The following is a 20,711-nucleotide window of genomic DNA, read 5'->3' on the forward strand; positions in this document are numbered from 1 at the left end:
AAATGCAGACTTAGGTAGCCCACAACATACAACCAATCCACTGAGTGACTCCTATTCCACGCCTTACAGTTAAACAGCTTAAGGTATTTCACTACAGGTTGCTCTAAGTAAGTCCCAGTTAAGACCTTTTTTTTCTTTCACAAAGGTAACCTGGCATAGAAAAATTAATACATGAACTACTTCCCCTATCCTAGGTGAGGCAACACGCCGCCGCACCTTCGTATTTCCGTATCCGTGACACAGCGGTCTTTAAAGGTTCTGTTAAATACCAAACTCTCCCAAACTCCCATGGGGGAGGCAAATATTCCCGACATCTTTATACAAAATAAAACCAAACTTAAAAAAAGAAGAAGCCCATAGCGAGTATTCTTGAAGGAACTTTTACATAAATGCCAAATATATGTACCTGTACAAAATTAAGCTGTTTTAATCTTTTACCTATCACAAGTAACCAAACACCCCCTCCCTCCCACCCCTCCAATTGTCAAAGTAGTTTACATTCTTCTTGGTGCTATAGCAGAGCTACTATTGCTGAACTAATGACAGTCTTAAAATATGCTATTCCCAATTCTAGCTGTCTACTGTAGCAAGATACCTTAAGTTACAACAACAAAATCTTAGGAAATAAAAGACTGAATAAAATCTGTTATAGAAATACCCTACTCTTTTATCAGTTTCTCCCCTTCCCTGTCCCACCCCTTCAAAATCATAAGCAGCTCTTTCCATCACAGACGATTTTTCACCCAAGGGTTTGACAAAATCCAGTTTATGTAGCGTATCTCTTGGTCCACTGTCTGGCCATTCTGTCATGCTCTGCTCTGTTAGTCATATACTGAGTCGCAATACTTCCAACCAGCGGGTCAGCTGCAAAGAAAACAAAAGAGACATCCCTGCTAGTTGTAGGGCAGGAGATGTTGAGGCAAGGGGAGGGAAACGGCCAGAGATGAAGGCTGATGTGACAGGGCCTCCAAAAGCACCCATTGTTGATTTACAAGTTGACAGAAGGGCATTAGAAGCCCAAGTTTATGCACATTTACTCAAAAGCCCAGCCCCATTATATATTAAATGGGGTGTGCTTCCAGGTGCGTAGATATGCAAGGGATTGCCACCTAAACATATCTCGGAGATATGTTTCCGGGATATGTTTAGGTGGCATTTTCCGAGATATATTTAGGTGGCAAGCCCTTGCACATTTACACACCTGGAAGCACGCCCCATTTAATATATAATAGGACTGGGCTTTTGAGTAAATGTGCATAAACTTGGGCTTCTAATGCTCTTCTGTCAACTCACTTGGAAAAAACAAAATGAAGTGAAACAGGTATTCCCTCAAAGAGAAACCAATGCTCACACTCCTGCTTATACACTGAGGCTTTTCAGGTTCTGTTTCTGCTTCTTAGGCTATAGAAAATGTAAATGTGCACAGATTCTGCTTCTTTTGAATTTCTGCTATATATTTTTATTTTCTAGTGGTACAGCTTTGCTATACCTGTTTGCCCGCTGGACTCTCTAACTTTGCCACATGTTGGGCATACACTTGTGGCATGAGCTGAGGGCGAGCGTGCCACCTACAGGGCTCCTGAGTAAGATGTGCTCAGAATCATGAGCTGGGTGAGGAGAGAGTAGCGGGGTTGGCCAATGGCTTGTAGGGTGTCGGGAGGCAAAACGGGGGCATTTGAGGGATTGCAGTGGGACGGAGACGTGATGGGAAGAACGAGAGGCGGTTGGAACAGGTGTTTTAGCCATGAAGAGGTTTTTGCATGTGGTTGTGGTCTTGGAAACTAAGGTCATTCCATTACAAATATTCCTTGAGAGATTACAGAAGAATGACCTCATTCAGAATCCCAGAAGCCCTTGCCTTTTGCATACAGCAACTTTCCTTCCACAAGATACAAACACGTCTGCCTCTGTAAGCAAAACTATGAAAACTGAGGTCTGTGCTGATCTAACACAAAGCAGTCTTGCAGGTCATTTGTACAAGGATGGGACAAGTGCAGCCTGAAGAATCATAATCACCCCTGCAACCCCTTTTTCCCGGTTTTGGAAGCCTTACCAGGGTTGCAGTCTGTGAGAAGTGAGCAGATGGAAAGAAGAACTTTAGAAATGGTTAATGCTGGACTCCAGTTGTCTTTTAAAATGTCCAAGCAGATCACTCCTTGGCTGTTAATATTACAGTGATAGATTCTTGTTCGAAAGGTAACCTACAAGAGAGAAAGAAACACACAGAAGTTGTTACCGCCTCGGTTCAACTAGAAATTGACCCTGACTTAAGCAGCTTCCATCAGAGGTTTTCCAAACAGGGCTAAAGCTTCAGCACTTCTCACTTTAACAAATGGTCTCCTTTGATTATGTCTGAGTTTGTGTGTGGATGATAAGTACTATTCTGCCCCTGAAATACTGATGTTTTCTGTAGTGCAAGAACAGAAGAAAAAAGAAGGGGAATAGGTTGATACTTGCATACAACTCATGAGGTAGACATATACAGCCCAGCATAAAAACCTAAGACTATCCTACCAGATGGTGTTGTAATTGGTAATATATACAACCTGTCACATGCCTGGTTTGTTGTATATTGCTTGTATATATAAATATATTTGTAATGTGTGTGCATGTTTTATATATGATTTAAAGACCACTGAGGAAGGCCACATAGGCCGAAAAGCATATATATGATGAAAAAAAATATATATCCCCTCATCCCAACCTTGGGTACCCAACTTCCATTTTCTGTAGTGCAAACATTATGTTTTCCTGTCCTGTTACAGATTCTAGCTTTAACATATACGCACATACTCTGCACACATAGGCCCATGTCAGGATGGAATGCGGGGGAGAGAGAGAATGAATGCGCGATCTGCTGGTAATGCTGGCACCCTTAAGTCTTTGAAAAACCTATAATCTGTACATAGCCCATCAAAAGAAATATCACTACTCCGTTAGGCATTGGTGAGGTCACAACAGTGAGATACAATGAGCCCAGTTCAGGCTGTCATGGCTAAATAAGAACACTCAAACCAGCTCAAGGAGATAAAAAGGTTTCCTAAAGCACACAAACAGCAGAAAGGAATGGGATAAGTTTAAATTTGGAATAATTTAAAAGCGATTTGTTTATCAAGCTTATCAAGGCGCAAGCAGATAGCATGCTCATGGAAAAGTCTCATCTTTGCTCCAATGCAGGTTCGTATGAGTAAGGTCTCAAATGAATGAATAAAACCTAGTGCACAAAATCCTTCACAGTACAAGGAGCTATCATCCCATCCCTCCTCTGCATGTCTAAGGCTTTTATCCCCCACTCCCTATGCCAGCATGGTGTAGTGGTTAAGAGCGGTGGTTTGGAGTGGTGTTTTCTGACCTGGGTCTGATTCCCCTCTCCTCCACATGAGCAGCAGAGGCTAATCTGGTGAACTGGATTTGTGTCCCCACTCCTCCACATTAAACAAGCTGGGTGACCTTGGCCAAGTTACAGTTCTATTAAGAGCTCTCTTAGCCCCACCTATCTCACAGGGTGCCTGTTGTGGGAAGGGAAGGGGATTGTAAGTCTGTTTGAGCCTCCTTTAAGTGGTAGAGAAAGTTGGCATATAAAAACCAACTCTTCTTCTATGCAAGAATATGTGGGCCACTGGACCACAGGGGAAAACTTGCGTGCAGACCTGGCAGTGTATGAAGACAGCCAAAAAGTCCCTGACTCTTGGAAAAAAGAAAGATGCAGCAGTAATTATGGAAGAGAGTGCTGATTTGTCTCTGTCTACTTCACAATTCACAGTAATATTTATGCACAGAGCTGGCGCTTGTCAGAAGTTCACTGACCAAAGAGAACAGGGGGCCTTGGAAAACTTTGCAGTCATTGTGGCCTATAAGAATGTCTGTTTGGAGTATCCATTAGTTCTGCTTCAGATTGTATGATACCACATGGATCTTTGGTGAACTCTTCTGACAAAAAAGGAAGTCAATCTGTACTACTTTGGTTCCGCCAAGAACTCCCTTTCAGAAAGCCACCTCAGAAGTGATCATCTCTTTACCTGAACCGGTTTCCCACATGCTTGGCCATTGGGAGCCTGTCAAAAGCAAAGCAAATGTCGCTTTCTGGTGATAAGGAAGACATGTAAGGAAGCTCACTGACCATCATAGCTGATGTGAAGCAATACCATTTAGAGTGGGGGTGTGTGGATGGCAGTCTATGCTGGGGCACTAGAAGGTATGTGATTATGTCTTGGAAGTACCTATAACTTTGGCCAGCTGGCCCTATTTATTGAATTGAGAGAGTACATGTCTAGAACACTGTCCAATGTTACAAACAATTCAGTGGGCCGATGTATAAATTTCTCCATTTTTTCAAAGAGCAGTCACCACTTTGTGTTGAGAACATAATTATCACAAGGTACAAAAGAAGTCAAAAGCTTCAAAAATACATCAGTTTTGCAAATACACTCAAAAGCAGACCAGGCTTTTCAACTGTACTGAATCTTTTACCCTTCTTTACTGAAATCTGAAATAGTACCGCTGCCTGCATGTATCTCTACTGAAGTAATTATTGAACCCTACACCAAATAGAGAAATTAAATTTCAAGTTTTAATTTCCTACTTGGTATAATTTATGGCGCTATTACTGTCCTAATAATTTTATTACTCGTGTGATAACTATTATTCTTCCTTCGCAACTAATTAGAAAAGGGAGCAGGATTCAATAAGACTGACTTTCTACATTTATGGCAAACTGCTGCCCTCCAGTGTCAACTGGTTGTATTACACCAAATTCATACGGAAGGTTTAAAATTGCAAGGGATTCGTGCAGCGGCCGTCTGCCATTATTTTTGCCAGTGCCCCGACCTAGATGGCCCAGGCTAGCCTGATTTTGTCAGATCTCAGAAGCTAAGCAGGGTCAGCCCTGGTTAGTATTTGGATGGGAGACCACCAAGGAAGTCCAGGGTTGCTGTGCAGAGGAAGGCACTGGCAAACCAGCTCTGTTAGTCTCTTGCCATGAAAACCCCAAAAAGGGGCCGCCGTAAGCTGGCTGCGACTTGACGGCACTTTACACACACACAAGGCTGCAGAAGAATTGCATAGCTTAGAATGCTCTGCACCTGCTTTTTTAATATATATATTATTGTTTTTATAAAGGGATACAAAAGGTAAAAACAAGATGCAGGGGATTGAACCTGGGACTTTCTGCATATCAAGCAGATGCTCTACCACTGAGCCACAGCCCCTCTCCATGGTTCATATCTGGGGTGTTAAAGAAATAAATATTGATGTTTACTACATTTCATGCCTTTCCCCCTGACTGGAGTGTAACATCTGCACGATTGTCTGTGTGTGTTAAGTGCTGTCAAGTCGCTTCCGATTCATGGCGACCCTATGAATCAACGTCCTCCAAAATGTCCTATCTTTGACAGACTTGTTCAGGTCTTGCAAATTGAGGGCTGTGGCTTCCTTTATTGAGTCAACCCATCTCTTGTTGGGTCTTCCTCTTTTCCTGCTGCCCTCAACTTTTCCTAGCATGACAGTCTTTTCTAGTGCCTTCTCATAATGTGACCAAAATATGATAGCCTCAGTTTACTCATTTTAGCTTCTAGGGTCAGTTCAGGCTTGATTTGATCTATAACCCACTGATTTGTTTTTTTGGCAGTCCATGGTATCCGTAACACTCTCCTCCAACTCCACATTTCAAAGGAGTCTACTTTCTTCATTGTCCAGCTTTCACACCCATACATAGTAATAGGGATTACAATGGCATGAATTAACCTAATCTTGGTGGCCAGTGACACATCCTTACCCTTCAGAATCTTTTCTAGCTCCTTCATGGCTGACCATGTCTATACAGGTGGAAATGAGAAGTCTCTGTGTCGTATCCCCTCGCCAACTGTGTCTCTATTTGTGCCTCTTCCAGAGGTAATGGTACTCCACAAATTCATACTGTCCTCATAAATATGAATCCTGCAGGAGGCAATCTGGAGTGGAATTAAGAACCCATCTCACCCTACTTCCCTGCTGCTCCCAAAACAGGTTTTTCAAAAAGGGGGGGCCACCAATGAACATCCTATTAAACATGTTTGCACATAACCTGCCGTTTGGACCCAAGAGCCTTGAGTTTGTGCTTTCACAGGACACCGCTCATGCCTACAAAGATGGCAGAACGTCTTTTGTGACAGCACGGACATATTTGTAGGTGGAAATGCAAATGTGCCAAATGCAGCCATCATGTCATGTCTGAAATGCCCTTAAGGCTACTGCATGCCATTTCACTTTTATTCCAGACAAAATAAGTACAGGGCACTGAGAACGAGAAGACTATGCTCAGACTTCTAAATGAAGCCACCTTAACACCTGTTTTACTTGAAATCTGTGCAGCAAAGAAACAGTTGGATATTTGCATTATATGTAACAGGAAAATAACTCGGATGACTTTGTCTGTGAAATGTCTCTGAAATCTGGCTGGACCTGAACAGTTAGCTGCACAAATTATTTTTATAAGATAGAAATGGGGTTGCCAGATGTTCAGGAAGTTTCTATCTTGTACAGCCTTCAAGCTAACTTTGATCCTGGATGTAGAGTGTCCAAGAATAAAACCAACACAACTTTATAGGGATTTCTGGCACTTGAGCCCTGCTTCCTCCAAGTTTTCTTTTCTCTATCAAGGATTATGTTACTGGTTTAGAGCGGCAAGACAAAAGAATCCCCCCTCCATTTTCCAGCTACGACAGGAAGAGCTCCATAAGTATAATGTCTAAAGCCTTGATATTCTCCCAGTGACTCAGGAGCCATGCGTGGCACTTTGACATGCCACCTGTGGCTCTTCTAAGCCCTGTTCCCTAAGGTGGCATCTGCCACGTTTCAGGAAAGTGGACAAGACCCTTGCCTGGTGGGTCTTGTGGTTGGAAGAGTTCCTCCTCAATTCCCACCATGAAACAGCTGCCACTAAAGGAATGGGTAATCTGCGAGCCTTTCCTAGGTGCGCGGAATATGCCAGGAGGGGAAGTAAATGGGGCTCTTTGGGTTGATGGTAATGACATCATTACTAGCATGGTGTAGTGGCTAAGAGTGGTGGTTTGGAGCGGTGGAGTCTGATCTGGAGAACCGGGTTCGATTCCCGGCAGACGCTAATCTGGTGAACTGGGTTTGTTTCCCCACTCCTACACCCGAAACCCGCTGGGTGACCTTGGGCAAGTTACAGCTCTGTTAGAGCTCTCTCAGCCCCACCTACCTCAGAGGGTGTCTGTGGTGGGGAGGGGAAGGGAAAGTGATTGTAAGCCGGTTTGAGTCTCCCTTAAGTAGTAGAGAAAGCCGGCATATAAAAACCAACTCTTCTTCTTCTGTGAGCTGCAGAGTAAGTACTACTGGTTTAAAGCAGCCTTAGGTAGAAAAACCCTACCACTAACCTCAGAGAGAATAGCAAAGGCAGGGTGGGTTTGAGGGGGGGCATTTATTTAGATATATCTCACAATTTCCTGCTTTTCAGGTTGCTATAGAAATCACAGAATTCTGTGTATATTTCAAAGTCCAGAACTCAGGGGATGCTGTACTGGCTATTTCCAGTGGTCTCCCCCTGCAGTTATTAATCAAAGGAATTGTTTTACTGGAAGGATGAGGAGGATGTCTTCATCATTATAACTGTTGTTGAAACTTTTTATTTGATGTCATGTGTTCAGCAGTAGCACAGAAAACACAAGCTTTCATAAGCGTCCTCTGCGACACAAGTGCAGCCAACCTGGCTCTTGATACATAAAGCACCAGCCCCATTAAAATGAATGGATTCTGGTGGACCCAGAAGTAACTCTGATCAGAATTCATTGGATGAAGGCGAAGCAGTATAAAGCTTGGCTCTTTTGACTTCCCATGCTGTGCACCAATTTGTGTCAACTGGAGCTGCCTTGCAAACAGGATATAAAAAACGTATCTACTCAGAGTGCTGAAGTCTTCTACATTTGGCCCATCATCAACATCACCCCAGCAGCCCAGAACCGCACAGACAATGGCTCCAGGTTACATGAGGGATACTCCAACTGTGCCAGACACATTGGCACCAAGTTGTGACTCCTATGGCTGGCTGCATACTGTAGCAAAGTCAGTGTTACTACCGAACTACAGAGAAGCCTCTGAAAGACATTTAGGACTCCCCCCCCCAAAAAAAAAACGAATGGAAAGAAGGCAGGGTTTGACTGAAACACACCAATGGGGAGGGACTAATGGCATAGGAGGTGAGGTTTAGTAGGTAGCAAAAAGTATCGTCCAGTAGATCATCATCAGATAAGGGGGGAAATCATAATAAGAAAGAATGGAGAACGCTCCCTTTTCAGATGTCAGAGGATGCCTCCACCTACAGCTTTTTAGCTGTCATGATCAGTCACGAAAAGTATCTGTCGAACTGCATGCAGAAGGGTATGATGCAAGGGTGCTGGCAATCCTGAAAACAGACGGGCATCAGCCAACTCATTCGACTGGCCCAACCTACTTCGTAGCTAGTCTGTTTCAGAGATCCTGTCATTCTCCTCAGAGTTCAGGGCAAGGGTGTGTTGCCTGTTGCGATGGGATTTCCCTGCCTTCTCTTTCATATGCGCAGCCTCTCTGCGTTTCCCCACAACTAGCAAATTGCTGTCATCTTTCCTGTGTCAGAGGTGTAAGAGCCAAATTCAGCAAAGAGGTACATTCACAGTCTTCAGTTCCAGGGACTTTACATCTCGTTGAATGGTTTCTGTCACTAATACAATGAATATCAAAATCATTTTTTAAAGCCCAGGCTTTTTCTGTGGAAATAGGAACATGAGAGGAAAGCATATTTTTGATGAGAGCAGCCGATACTCATGTCTCAAGGCATTATAATGCGGAGGACTTGTATAGCTTCTGAACTCCACATTAAGAAAAACTTGTATTTAAGTCAATGGGACTCTAGGTACAGATTCAAGATCACTTAGTGCAGATCAATTTCCCCTTAGCACACTTTAACCATACTTAAAACCGGGGTTGTTAAAACCACTCTTTCAGAACTCTTTTCTGTCTTTGTTTTTTTAAAAATGTTTATAACTCCCTGGAATTTTATTAAAGAGAAAAGTAAAATCCCACATAAGTAATTGTTTCAAAAGCCGACATTTCAAGTATGATACAGCAGAAGCCAGAACCCCTACTTACAAAATAATGAAATGATTTGATAAGTTCTGAATATAGCACACACACACACACACACACACACACACACACACACACAAATCACTCCGCTAGCTGTGGTCAGGTGTCACAAACAGGTTTGTCCGTGACCGGCATGAAGCTGACTCGTTGCCATGTTTGTGCGGCTTTCTCTCTCCTGGAGCTGGTCTCTTCCCCACAAATCTGGGATTCGAAACTCAATTTGTGGGGAAGAGATAAACTCAAAAACTAGTCCAAGTACTCACATTCAAACCTCAAGAGAAGCTGGAGTGTGACGGAAGGTTCCCTTGGTTTGTTTGTGACATCTGATGGCGGCCAATGTTTTGTTACTCATTTTACTACGAGGTGCAAATGACATAACCAGACATTCACAAATTCATACTAAGATTTTAAAAGCCTTTCTCCAAGTCAGTTTTTCTTTCTCAACTGAAAACATTCTTTGTCAAGTACATTGTTTCATTGACCGGGCAGCGGTGTTTCAGTGATGATTAAGTATATACATAGTTTTGCACAGCACCTTTTCTGAAGTTTATGAACCAGCCTGTAAAACCGCTGGGATTTGAATAAACGATGCATGTTATGGAAGTGTTCTTTGTTGCACTGGTGTAAATAACAGGTTAAAAGGGGGAGAAAACCAGCGCCTATACTCAAAAGGTTTTTTAAAAGCACACTGTATGGTAAAATAAATGACGCACATTTGCAAGGTACCCATGTGAATAAAAAGCCTGCAAGATACTAAAAAAAAAAGTCACAAGTGATTGCTAATATTTGTAAATAACGCGACAAATAGCACTTGTCTGATTCAAACTGTGAAACTGGACCTTTGCCCAGCAAAGCTGCTGGAGTTGTAGCAATTCATTTTTCCAAGAGGCAGAAAATGTTAGTGAAGAAGGTAGCGAGACTATTATTAGGCCTCAATGGGCACAAAAATAAACAGATAAATAAATATATATCTGTATACGTCAGGAATGTAGAGAAAGCCAACCATTGTGAACAGGCTACGTCCACCTTTCCCAGCCAAGCAGAGTAAGAACACCAAAAACAAAATGTAACCTCTCCACAAATAAATCCTATATCTCAAGCATATAACACAGCTGTCGTCTTCTATTGAACAGCTGGTCAAAGCTCACTGACATGTATCCAGCTACATAGTTCCTCTGATGGAAACGCACTGCCATTTGTGGGAGAAGGGTCAGCGACTTCTGCCAAAGGCAGACACAGACCCCTGTTGACCCTGAGGGTACACTGACCATCAGGAGCAGAACTGCAGATGGTTCACTGGGCTGCAGCTGAAGGGAGAAGTGGGAAAGTCATGCTCTATACCACGGGTGTGTTCTATAGCCACTAAGCTAATCATCACTCCCAATGGGAACAAGCGGGGATTAAACAGTTTATGGCATTAAACTGAAGGACAAAGGGTTATCAGAAAAGCATCCAGCGAATTCAACTCATGCAAAACTCAAAACAAAACAGTTGTACAAACATTAGCTGTGAGGAACTATTTTATAAGCCTGCTCTTGAAACCACAGCCCTTCCTTGTTGAAATTATCCCATATATCATAAAACCTGTTTTGTAATAAAGGTTGCAGGTAGTTGCACAGATAAGTTCCACACGCAAAAATTGTGCAATGCGTTTTATTAGGGTGAACTAAAATATCGCAAGAGCTTTAGAGTTCTCTCGAACTGTTCATCAGGATTTGATGTTCTGCTCCTCCAATTTTAAAAAATGGGGTCGGTGGGGGAGAAAATGTTTGAAGCCATGGTAGCAACCCCTAAAATTTGTATTCTAGTGAATACCCACCTTAACACAATATGCACTAAACCTGTACATTAGCACTGGCGCTCTCTACTCCCGTGAAGCTACCATCTTCATATGTGATGCCACCTTTGAGCTTATGGGCCAACAGCTGGCAAAAATTGGTAAATCCTGATTCAGTGGCCTGTGCATCTACTGGACGCCACTGTCGGATGTGAGGGCAAGCAATTCCAAAGCCAATAATGGAAATCCCTGGCTGCGCTTACAATAGTCACCCACTGGATTATGAATATATTCACAGAAAGAGAAAGCATTACATAACTAGTGGGACTCATGTACTTCTTTAGAAAAGTCATTAATTGTATAGTACAGAGTACATAGTCACACACATGCTTGCAGAAAAAAATTATTTGCATGGCACGTTTCTTACCTTTGGAGGCTTGAAGGGATATTCTGGTGTAAACGTGATGTCAAGGAAGAAAACTCCACCTTCATAAACAGAACCTGGAGGTCCTAAAATAGTTGACCTCCACTCATAGATATTATCACCTTTGGGGCCAGCACTGGGGATTAGAAGAGAAAAAGGAGAGATTATTGCAATGATTTCACTATGAACTTCATATAGCGCATCATACAGAATTCAGTCCGTAAGGCAGAGACTGACAATTGGCAGCTAATGGGCACAAGGAGTCCTAAGAAGGTTGCCCTTTGGGATATGTTGGAGGTCAAAGAGCTGGAGGGGGAACTGCAGATCACTCCTTACCCACATTAAAATTTAAAACCTTTTTAGTTTCCGGTCACGTTTTGATTGAATTGATCTGGAAGGGTTTCTGGAAAGAGGGAGGGTAGAAATCATCAGATATGATGTGGTTGTGAACCTAGGTAAACCCTTAAATGTCCTATATTACTTTCAGATTAACATCAAGCACTTGGGAAGGCCTCTTTGCTTGCCAAGCAACCACACACATGTGATTCCTACTACTCCCCCCCCCCACCATCTTTCCTACCCAGCCAGCATGAATGTGGCTAAACAGGTAAGTGGTTGTTCTTGTTGGACACCTGTGGGAACCGGAGAATTGCCATCTCCTCTGTCTGGTTAGCTGCTTCAACGTCGGTTTATGGCTTAGGAGAGGAAGATGTGGAAAGGTGTGTGTGTGTAAGAACTGACATAAGTGATCACTGTTCTGATTAGCACTGAACTTGCCTGCTTGTCAATTCAGGGCCAATTTACGTGTTACAAAGTCCACATGGCCACCATAAGCTCTTTTCATTAGATGTGTGCTGGGAGTTCCCCACAGGTAACTTACTTCCCAGGCCTGTACAGTCCCAATTTGGATCAGGATCATGGTGCATGGGGGAAAGGGGCTTCGGCCTCCATTCTTCCCTGACAAAGGGAGTTGCTTTTTGCCCAATTGGGGAAACAAGCGTTTACCCATCAATACATGTATGGAGAGCCATCATGGTGTAGTGGTTAAGAGTGGTGGTTTGGAGCGGTGGACTCTGATCTGGAGAACCGGCTTTGATTCCCCACTCCTCCATATGAGCAGTGGAGGCTAATCTGGTGAACTGGATTTGTTTCCCCACTCCTACACATGAAGCCAGCTGGATGACCTTGGGCTAGTCACACCTCTCACAGCCCCAGCCACCCCACAGGGTATCTTTTGAGGGGAAGGGAAGGTGATTGTAAGCCAGTTTGATTCTTCCGTAAGTGGTGGAGGAAGTCGGCCTATAAAAACCAACTCTTCTTCTTCTATGGTTTCCTAATGGGCAAACAGTTGCTTCCCAGGGCCATTTCAGGTTGAGAAAATGATGTGTGTGTGTGTACGCATGTGTGCTTGGGGGGGGAGGCTTAAGCCTCTTCTCCCCAGGAGCTGTAGTCTGGTCAGAGTAGGACCCACATGTGCCTGGGAATTAAGTTCGCAGCAGGGTTAAGTTCCCAGAACACATCATCAAAAGCCCATGTGGGGGGTATGCAGACTTTGAAACATGTGGATCGTGCTGCTCAGTCGAGTAAAAGGCAATACCTTTTCTGCACTGTTTTGCTTTGAACGTTATCCATGTATACATTAACATTACAGTATGGACCCTCAAACAGTTAAGAATGGTGGAGTGGGGAACAATTACATTTATCTTCATATTATCACTTCATGCAAACATGGTTCTTCATTTTTCTTCAACAGAGCAAAAAGGAAATAAAATTCAATAAAAATTCCTTCCAATGCAAGATGTGTCGATCCAGTGCCAAAACGTCCTAAACCTCTTCAAACTGGGCAATGCTACCACATTCCCCAAAAGGACACTTCATCTCAATGGCAAACAGAAGTCTTGGCATTTCTGGTCAAGCCATCCACAAATCATACCCAAATCATGTCTGCTTTGTGAATCTTTATAAAAAGACACTTTCTAGGAATCTGACACAGAAATTTAGCAGATGGAGCCATCTAATTATCACAGGTAGGCAGAAAACGAGTAGCAGTAGATTATTTGAACAGAGGAAATGTGACTCATGCTGGACAACAGAAGATGAATTACAGCTGTATATATATTGGGAAACAGTACAAAAAATACCTTCACTGAGCTAGGAGACATCCTCCTCCATCAAAGCTTCAGACAGGGAAATGAAGCTCGGAAAAGGAATACTCTAAGGAGCCTCCGTTCCCATCTGCCCCAAAGCCTCATAACACTCCTTGTCTCCTGACTAATTATTTCTCTGCGTCCCATACCAATCCATATATTTGAATGCCTCTCTCTCTTAAGCTACTGGAGGGGAAATGGGCTGTAACGTTACTTTATTTGCATGATCACCCCTGACAGATACCAGCCTAACTGTGCAAACTTATTGAGAAAGAGCTCTCTCGAGTACCCTTAGCCACCCGTCCAAGGAACTGTTCTAAATGGGATTACCAACCTGATAAAATACTGTCATTACCTCAAGTTGCAATTAGGTAATTCTTTTACAATGGAAATACAATGCGGAACAATTTGTTAATATCAATTTATTGCTGCAATGTGAACGGTAAAAGTTGTCAACTGGGATGCTTAACATGGAAATGACTGTCCCTAAATATGGTCTGTTTTCTCTCTGAACCAACTGCAGTTTACTTCTAGTTGTATAAGCGAAAGGCTGCCAAGTGAAAAAAGCCATTGTCAGAAGCACACTCACTCTCTTCTATCCAAATTACAGTTATCAATGCATGCTTGTTATGTACACTTTCAAGAATGAGATCGACTACTGTAGCTATTTAAAAGCTAATATTCCACATCTGTAACATATAAAAGCCAAAAGGTTGATGGGAACATATAGGTTTAAAGCTTTACCCAGCCATAAATGTAGAGGTTGTCTTCAGATATGCCTCAGCTCCACAAAAGTAAAATGGGAGTACTGATCTTTGTCTCAAGGACCTGTTAGAAGTGTTAAATAATCAGAATGGGGTGGGGTGGCAAAATTTTTCAAAAGGTAAGGGCCTATTTTTGCCTTTACTTTTCAGTTTTCCACATTATGATTGCCATATTTAAAAAAAGATTTTATGCAGAAAGAAGATAAAAGAGAAAATGTAAATAAATTTACTCCATGCAACGTTACCAAGACTGAAATTAAGAATACAGATACACAAGTAAACTACTAATTAAAAAAAGCAATAAGCTTTCAGTGGTCCTATTAGCATGGTATTAGCTTTAGTGGAAATATTAAAAAAGGACATCACAGGTAAGATATTACAGGTAAACCTTCTTAAATTTCTTCGCAATAACATTTTTCATACGAACTTCTGCAATGTATGATGCGTAAATACAAAAGGACATTTTTTGCAATTTCATTATGCGCAAGTTAGGCTGAATGTACCATACTATTACAAATCTATTAGGCTTTCAAGCACCTGGCCAATCTAAAGAAAAATGTAAACTTAATCAAGCAAAGGTTTAAAAAAACATTCATTGTGGGTTATTAGGGCTGTCAGATTTTCTCTGTACAGTAATGTGTTATGTTCTCCATCCTCCTCCCCCGCCCCCCGGTTTTAATATGTCTTTTATCTGGTATAAGATTGTTCATGTTTGTGACCCAGTGACAGTTCAATGTTACTTCTGTGAGCATGTGTGTGAAATTATCCTTCAGGAATTTAATCAGCCTCCAGTGCAGTTAATGTTCAAGAGCGTTTGGCTACCAGAAGAACAGCAAGCCCAGACTAAGGGGGTTACCGCACTTTGTATTCCCAGCGATGTATTAAGAATTTGAAAATGTTGTAAAAAACATCGCTTTAAAAGGTTTTTTGGATACCACGGCTTATAAATGGTTGGAAGACGTCTTCACAGCTAAAGGGACCAAGCAAAGTGCGAACGGTATTTTTTATAACGTTTTCAAACTCTTAATACATTGATGGGAATACAAGTGCGGTAACAGCCTACAACTTGGGTCTCAACAGTAAGCTCCTGCTCACTGCCTTCGCCGTGCCAACTGGACAGATGGGGAAGTCTGGGGGACGGAAGAAACAGGACCACATGACCCCCCCCCCTTCCCTAGTTCCTCTTCTCCTACAGCAGGTTTCACGCTGGCAAACCATGAGCCACAACCAGCTAACTTTCTAAAAGAGATTGAGGTTACCTATTTTGTGTCTGCTTCACTTCTACAAACAGGTTTTCTTTCCAAGGAGGCTATGAGTAAATAATCTAGCCAACCAAGACGGGTCAAGGCAGTGCCTTGGGTCGTTCACTTTAAAACGTCATTGCTTGAAAATAGCAATTAAACATTCAGAAGGTGTTGTTGTTATTTTTCACTGGGTCTTATTTTTAGGCTATGCTGAGAAAATCCAAGCAAATAAAGGGAAACACTACCAATAACAGAAGATCTCTAGGCGGCTTTGCTCCGGCAGCCCAAGAGTAACATACCAATCAATCATGTGACAAGCGGAACACAGAACGGAGCAATGTTTTGCCCGCTTTCATTACCTACAGCTCCATGCTGTTCTTCAGTGTCAAGATTAACAAAATTGATGAATTGGCCAGGGGTGAAATTCCCTGAAGCAGTAAGGAGGAAGGGGGCAAAGGCTGTGGAGAGGGCTGTCTGTTTTTATGCCTAAAAAAAAAAAGTCGATTCAGAAATATCATAACATCTAAGACAGCCATCCACCCACTCAACATCGAATTCCTCCAGGCTGATTTCACGACAGCAGAAAGTTCTTTACGCTGTATTGCATACAGCACAACTACTCACAGATATATTTTCCTGGACCGAAAGAGCTTTCCAAACAGCAAAATCTTTCACACGCAAATTAGCGTTAACTCCACTTTCCTCCAGCAGTGGGGACTCAAAACGGCTTACAAAATGAATTATGAACACCAGCAAAATGTAATTTGAATAATAATATACATCATACCTGAAGGACTGTCTCCTGCCATATGTTCTTGTACACCAGCTACAGAGTTTGGGCTGCCACTTGCTGGCTCTTCTCCTACTTAGTGTGGCCAACTTGGTATTGACCAGAACTTAGGCTTTTTCCATCAAGGCTCCCACTCGAAGAAGAGTTGGTTTTTATATGCCGACTCTCTCTACCACTTAAGGGAGACTCAAACCGGCTTACAATCACCTTCCCTTCCCCTCCCCACAACAGACATCCTGGGAGGTAGGTGAGGCTGAGAGAGTATGACCAACCCAAGGTCACCCTGGTGGCTTCATGTGTAGGAGTGGGGAAACAAATCCAGTTCACCAGATTAGCCTCCGCTGCTCATATGGAAAAGTGGGGAATCAAACCCGGTTCTCCAGATCAGAGTCCACCACTCCAAACCACCTCTCTTAACCACTACACCAACCTGGCTCTCCATCTAGATAATTATACCCTGCCTTTCTCACAATGGAGACCCAAAGCTCCAAACCACCACTCTTAACCACTACAAGGACGTTCTCTTGTTGGAGATCTTCAAGAGCTTTTGATGGTCAGAGCAGCCCAGATAGCCTAGCTTAACCTAGGCCCGTCAGACCTTGGGAGCTAAGCAGGGTTGGCCACAGCCAGTACTTGGATGGGACCACCAAGGAAGACTAGGGTTGCTATGTGGAGGAAGGCAATGACCAACCACCTCTGCTTGTCTCTTGAACACATGAACACACATGAAGTTGCCTTATACTGAAACAGACTCTTGTTCCATCAAAGTCAGTATTGTCTACTCAGACCGGCAGCGGCTCTCCAGAGTCTCAGGCAAGGGTCTTTCACATCACCTACCTGCCTAATCCCTTTAATTGGAGATGCTGGGGATTGAACCTGGGACCTTCTGCATGCCAAACGGATGCTCTACCACTGAGCCACAACTCCTCCCCTCTTGCCTGTAGCACCCAGTGGATGGGGTCCCCATGAGTCGGTTGTGACTTGATGGCATGCTCTTCTTCATAGCAGTCATTGGGGGAGGGTGGGAGAGGCAGGTCTTTGGGATTTGTTATTTTATTTTGGTTTCGACTCATAATGTTTTAATTATTATTGTAAGCTCCCTTGAGCCAAGAGGAAAGTTGAGGTAGGTAGGTAGGTAGGTAGGTAGGTAGGTAGGTAGGTAGGTAGGAAGAAAGAAAGAAAGAAAGAAAGAAAGAAAGAAAGAAAGAAAGAAAGAAAGAAAGAAAGAAAGAAAGAAAGAAAGAAAGCAAACCCCATGGGCTCCCAGCACAACCTGAAAGCAGGAGGTGAATCACAAGGGCATCCCAGGTTGGCGCTGGTTCCTCTGGTCCCCAGGGCTGCAGGCTGCAAGCCACAAGTTAAGAAACAAGGGACAAGAACCCTTTGGTTTATGCCTCCAATCAAACCTAGACTCCAAGTGCCTGCAAAAAGGGGAGGGCCAGATGCTCAGCCTAGGTCTCGTTCAGCTGGCTCTCATTACTGATGGGAAGCTGTAGCTCCCTTAGGCTGTGGCATCTAAAACGAGTCAGCGAGGAAGCAGAGCAGCCAAGATAGAATCTACTATTATAATTACCCCTTCTATAAAATGGGACAAGATTCCCCATAAACTGGTTTTGAAGCCACAGCTAAATGCCTGTCATGTAATACCTTTTTCTACAATTAAAAATATACATTGCAGCAAGTGTACATTACGGCTGCTTTCCAGGTTAACTGTTAATAAACAGACTTCACAGCAAAAGAAAAAAAAGAGTAACTCTTTCCAAATTTCACTTCCAGTCAACAGAAAAAATGTTTATTGTGGTCATTAAGGAGATTTTTTTAAATGCCAACTACATGGAAAACAGCAAGAGTCCAGTAGCACCCTAAAGACTAACAAAATTTCTGGCAGGGTATGAGCTGTGTCTCGCAAAAGCTCATACCCTGCCAGAAATGTTGTTAGTCTTTATGGGCTACTGGACTCTTGCTCTTTTCTACTGCTACAGACGGACTACCACGGCTACGCATCGTGATCTATCTCCATGGAAAACAGATAAGTGAAAAGTAAATCATCTTTACGGGCTTAAATCAACTGCATAACAAAAAGGACTGAAGTAAGATCTGCAATACTGAAGGTTGCTGCCATTTCTCCCTTTAAACATTACATGCTTTGTCCACTATACTGTACAGTTGCACAGTTTATAGGCTTGCTGTATTATAATAATGTGCCTTACAGTGCAGTCCTCACAGAATTACACCCTTCTAAGGCCATTTACTTCAATGGACTTAGAAGGGAGCAACTCGGCTTAGGATGGCACTGTTAAATGGTGATGCTGATAGAGTGGGACGATATCTAAATGTGGCCTTACTAGCCAGTTTTCTACTTTGCATCGAAAGGCTGCTATGACCACACACGACGGGTCATGTTACTCTTTTTCCAAGTTTCCACCAAAGATAGATGGGGAGGAAACAGAACACTATACAGGACACAGCCTAATAATTTCCCCTATTACCTCAACCAAGGTTAGATGTTTCAACTTCACTGACATTAACCATGGTTAACATGCATCTGGATGGGGATGCTCCCCTAAGCTAGCATTTGAAACCATTCTAGCCATTGGGTACATTTTTATCCCACCCTTTCTGCAAGCAGCTCAAAGTGGTACAGGTGGTTCTCCCATCCAGATCTCAACTTATCCTTACAACAACTCTCTAAGGTAGGCTATGAAAAGAAAGCGCGACTGGCCCAAGCTCACATAGGACACTCCATGACTGAACAGGGATTTGAATCCAAACCTTTATCTGTTTAGAAAATGAACATGCTGCCTCTCGAGAGACGTGGTTAAGATGGCTCGCAGAGTAAGAACAATATAATATTATGACAATAGCATAACGACCCATAAAAACAATGTAAACGTTCACTCCGCAACCTAAAACAACATTAATAAAACAGTCCTCAGGCTAGAGTAGCATAAAGATAGCTTTAAAAGATGGACCCCCTCAGTTGAAAGCCTGGGTCGAAAGCAATGTTTTGATATGGTGCCTAATGGATAGTAGGGCAGCTGCCAGGCAAGCCTCAAAGGGGAAAGATATTCCAAAGGCAAGGTGCCACCACTGCAAATGCCCTGTCTCTAACTGCCACCTGCCTCACCTCTGCAGGCAGGGGCATAGAGGGCAAAGTTTGGAAAGATGCTTTTACTATATACAGAAGAACATAAGAAAGGCCATACTGGGTCAGACCAAGGTCCATCAGTCCAGCAGTCTGTTCACACAGTGGCCAACCAGGTGCCTCTAGGAAGCCCATAAACAAGACAACTGCAGCAGCACTGCCCTGCCTGTGTTCCAAAGCAACTAATATAATAGGCATGCTCATCTAATCCTGGAGAGAATAGAAGCATTCACTGTATTGAATTGTATATAGTCAACTGGCACCATTCAGAATCTCGTCTCTTTGTTATGATTTCTGAGGTTTAAACAGATTAACAGAAATGACTTCTGTGAAAAGGCCAACACAACAGAGTTTGGATGCAGTTCTATTTCTAAGAGAGCAATCCTAAACAGAGCTACTCATGATCCTGCTCAGGTCTATTCAATGGGGATCACTTGTTAGGATTTCACTGTAAATCATACAGTGCAAACTGATTCATGTTTACTCAGAAGTAAATTGCACTTTGCTGAATGGGGCTTAATCCCGTATAAGTATGCATGGGATTGCAGCCTTAAAAGCTCAGAAAATACAACCCCTTTTGCTGGGGAGGTCAGAAGGATGCTGTATTATTCTCAAGAGTGTACTGAAGCTCTACTTAGTCCGGCAATAATCACTTCAATTTAGAAGCAAGTCCTGGTAAAACGAGTCAGGAGAAATTAATCCATTTAGTATTGGCTCTGAAATAAAAAAATAAAATCAAGCAGTGTCGTTCCCAAAGGGGCTCATAATTCCCTAGCAATGGCTTTTTTTATTTAATTCCGAAAACCTCTAATTTGCAAGAAACAGTTGTGTTTCGTTTTCTCTCTCACTCTCTCATTCGTGCATATATCTATGTTGTGAAATTCAGGAGTTAGAAGTGGATATAATAAATTACCCTCTTTACTCCTGATATATTTTGCCTTATTGTGATGCCAAAAAAACGACCACTCGCCTTCTTGACGTAATTGCTCAGTAAATGAAGGGAGTGGGTTGAGGGCTGGATTATTGGGGGGAAGGACCATGGGCTGAGCCCTTCTACTGGACAGGACTAAGCCTGATGCCGTTGCCCTTCCCCCTGGCAGCATGCTCCTGAATTCTAATTTTTTGAGGCAAACTAGCTCAGATACCAGTGGTTTGTGTCCTACAGCTTTCTTCAGCTTGTCCTCATTTGCAGAATGGTATTCCACTGCGGGGCATATTCCTATGCCACTATTTATATTTTTCTTTATTCAGCTATCTATACCCCTTTTTTCTCCCCAACAGGGACCAAAAAGTAGTGCCA

The 20,711-nt window shown here is 42.8% G+C and overlaps 1 protein-coding gene across 1 annotated transcript in view; it reads right to left on the reverse strand.

Annotated features, from left to right (window-relative positions):
• Window positions 1-254: 254 nt before the first annotated feature.
• Window positions 255-20,711, reverse strand: part of UBE2E1 (ubiquitin conjugating enzyme E2 E1) — a 55,961-nt gene continuing 35,504 nt past the window's right edge. The window contains exons 4-6 of the mRNA XM_056857724.1: window positions 11,325-11,457; window positions 2,054-2,201; window positions 255-864 (exon numbers count right to left, since the gene is read on the reverse strand). Coding sequence (XP_056713702.1) covers window positions 767-864; window positions 2,054-2,201; window positions 11,325-11,457 — 379 coding nt within the window. The 3' untranslated portion in view covers window positions 255-766. The remainder of the gene's footprint in view (window positions 865-2,053; window positions 2,202-11,324; window positions 11,458-20,711) is intronic.

Source organism: Euleptes europaea, chromosome 11, assembly GCF_029931775.1.
Source record: "Euleptes europaea isolate rEulEur1 chromosome 11, rEulEur1.hap1, whole genome shotgun sequence".
NCBI classification, from domain to species: Eukaryota; Metazoa; Chordata; class Lepidosauria; order Squamata; family Sphaerodactylidae; genus Euleptes; species Euleptes europaea.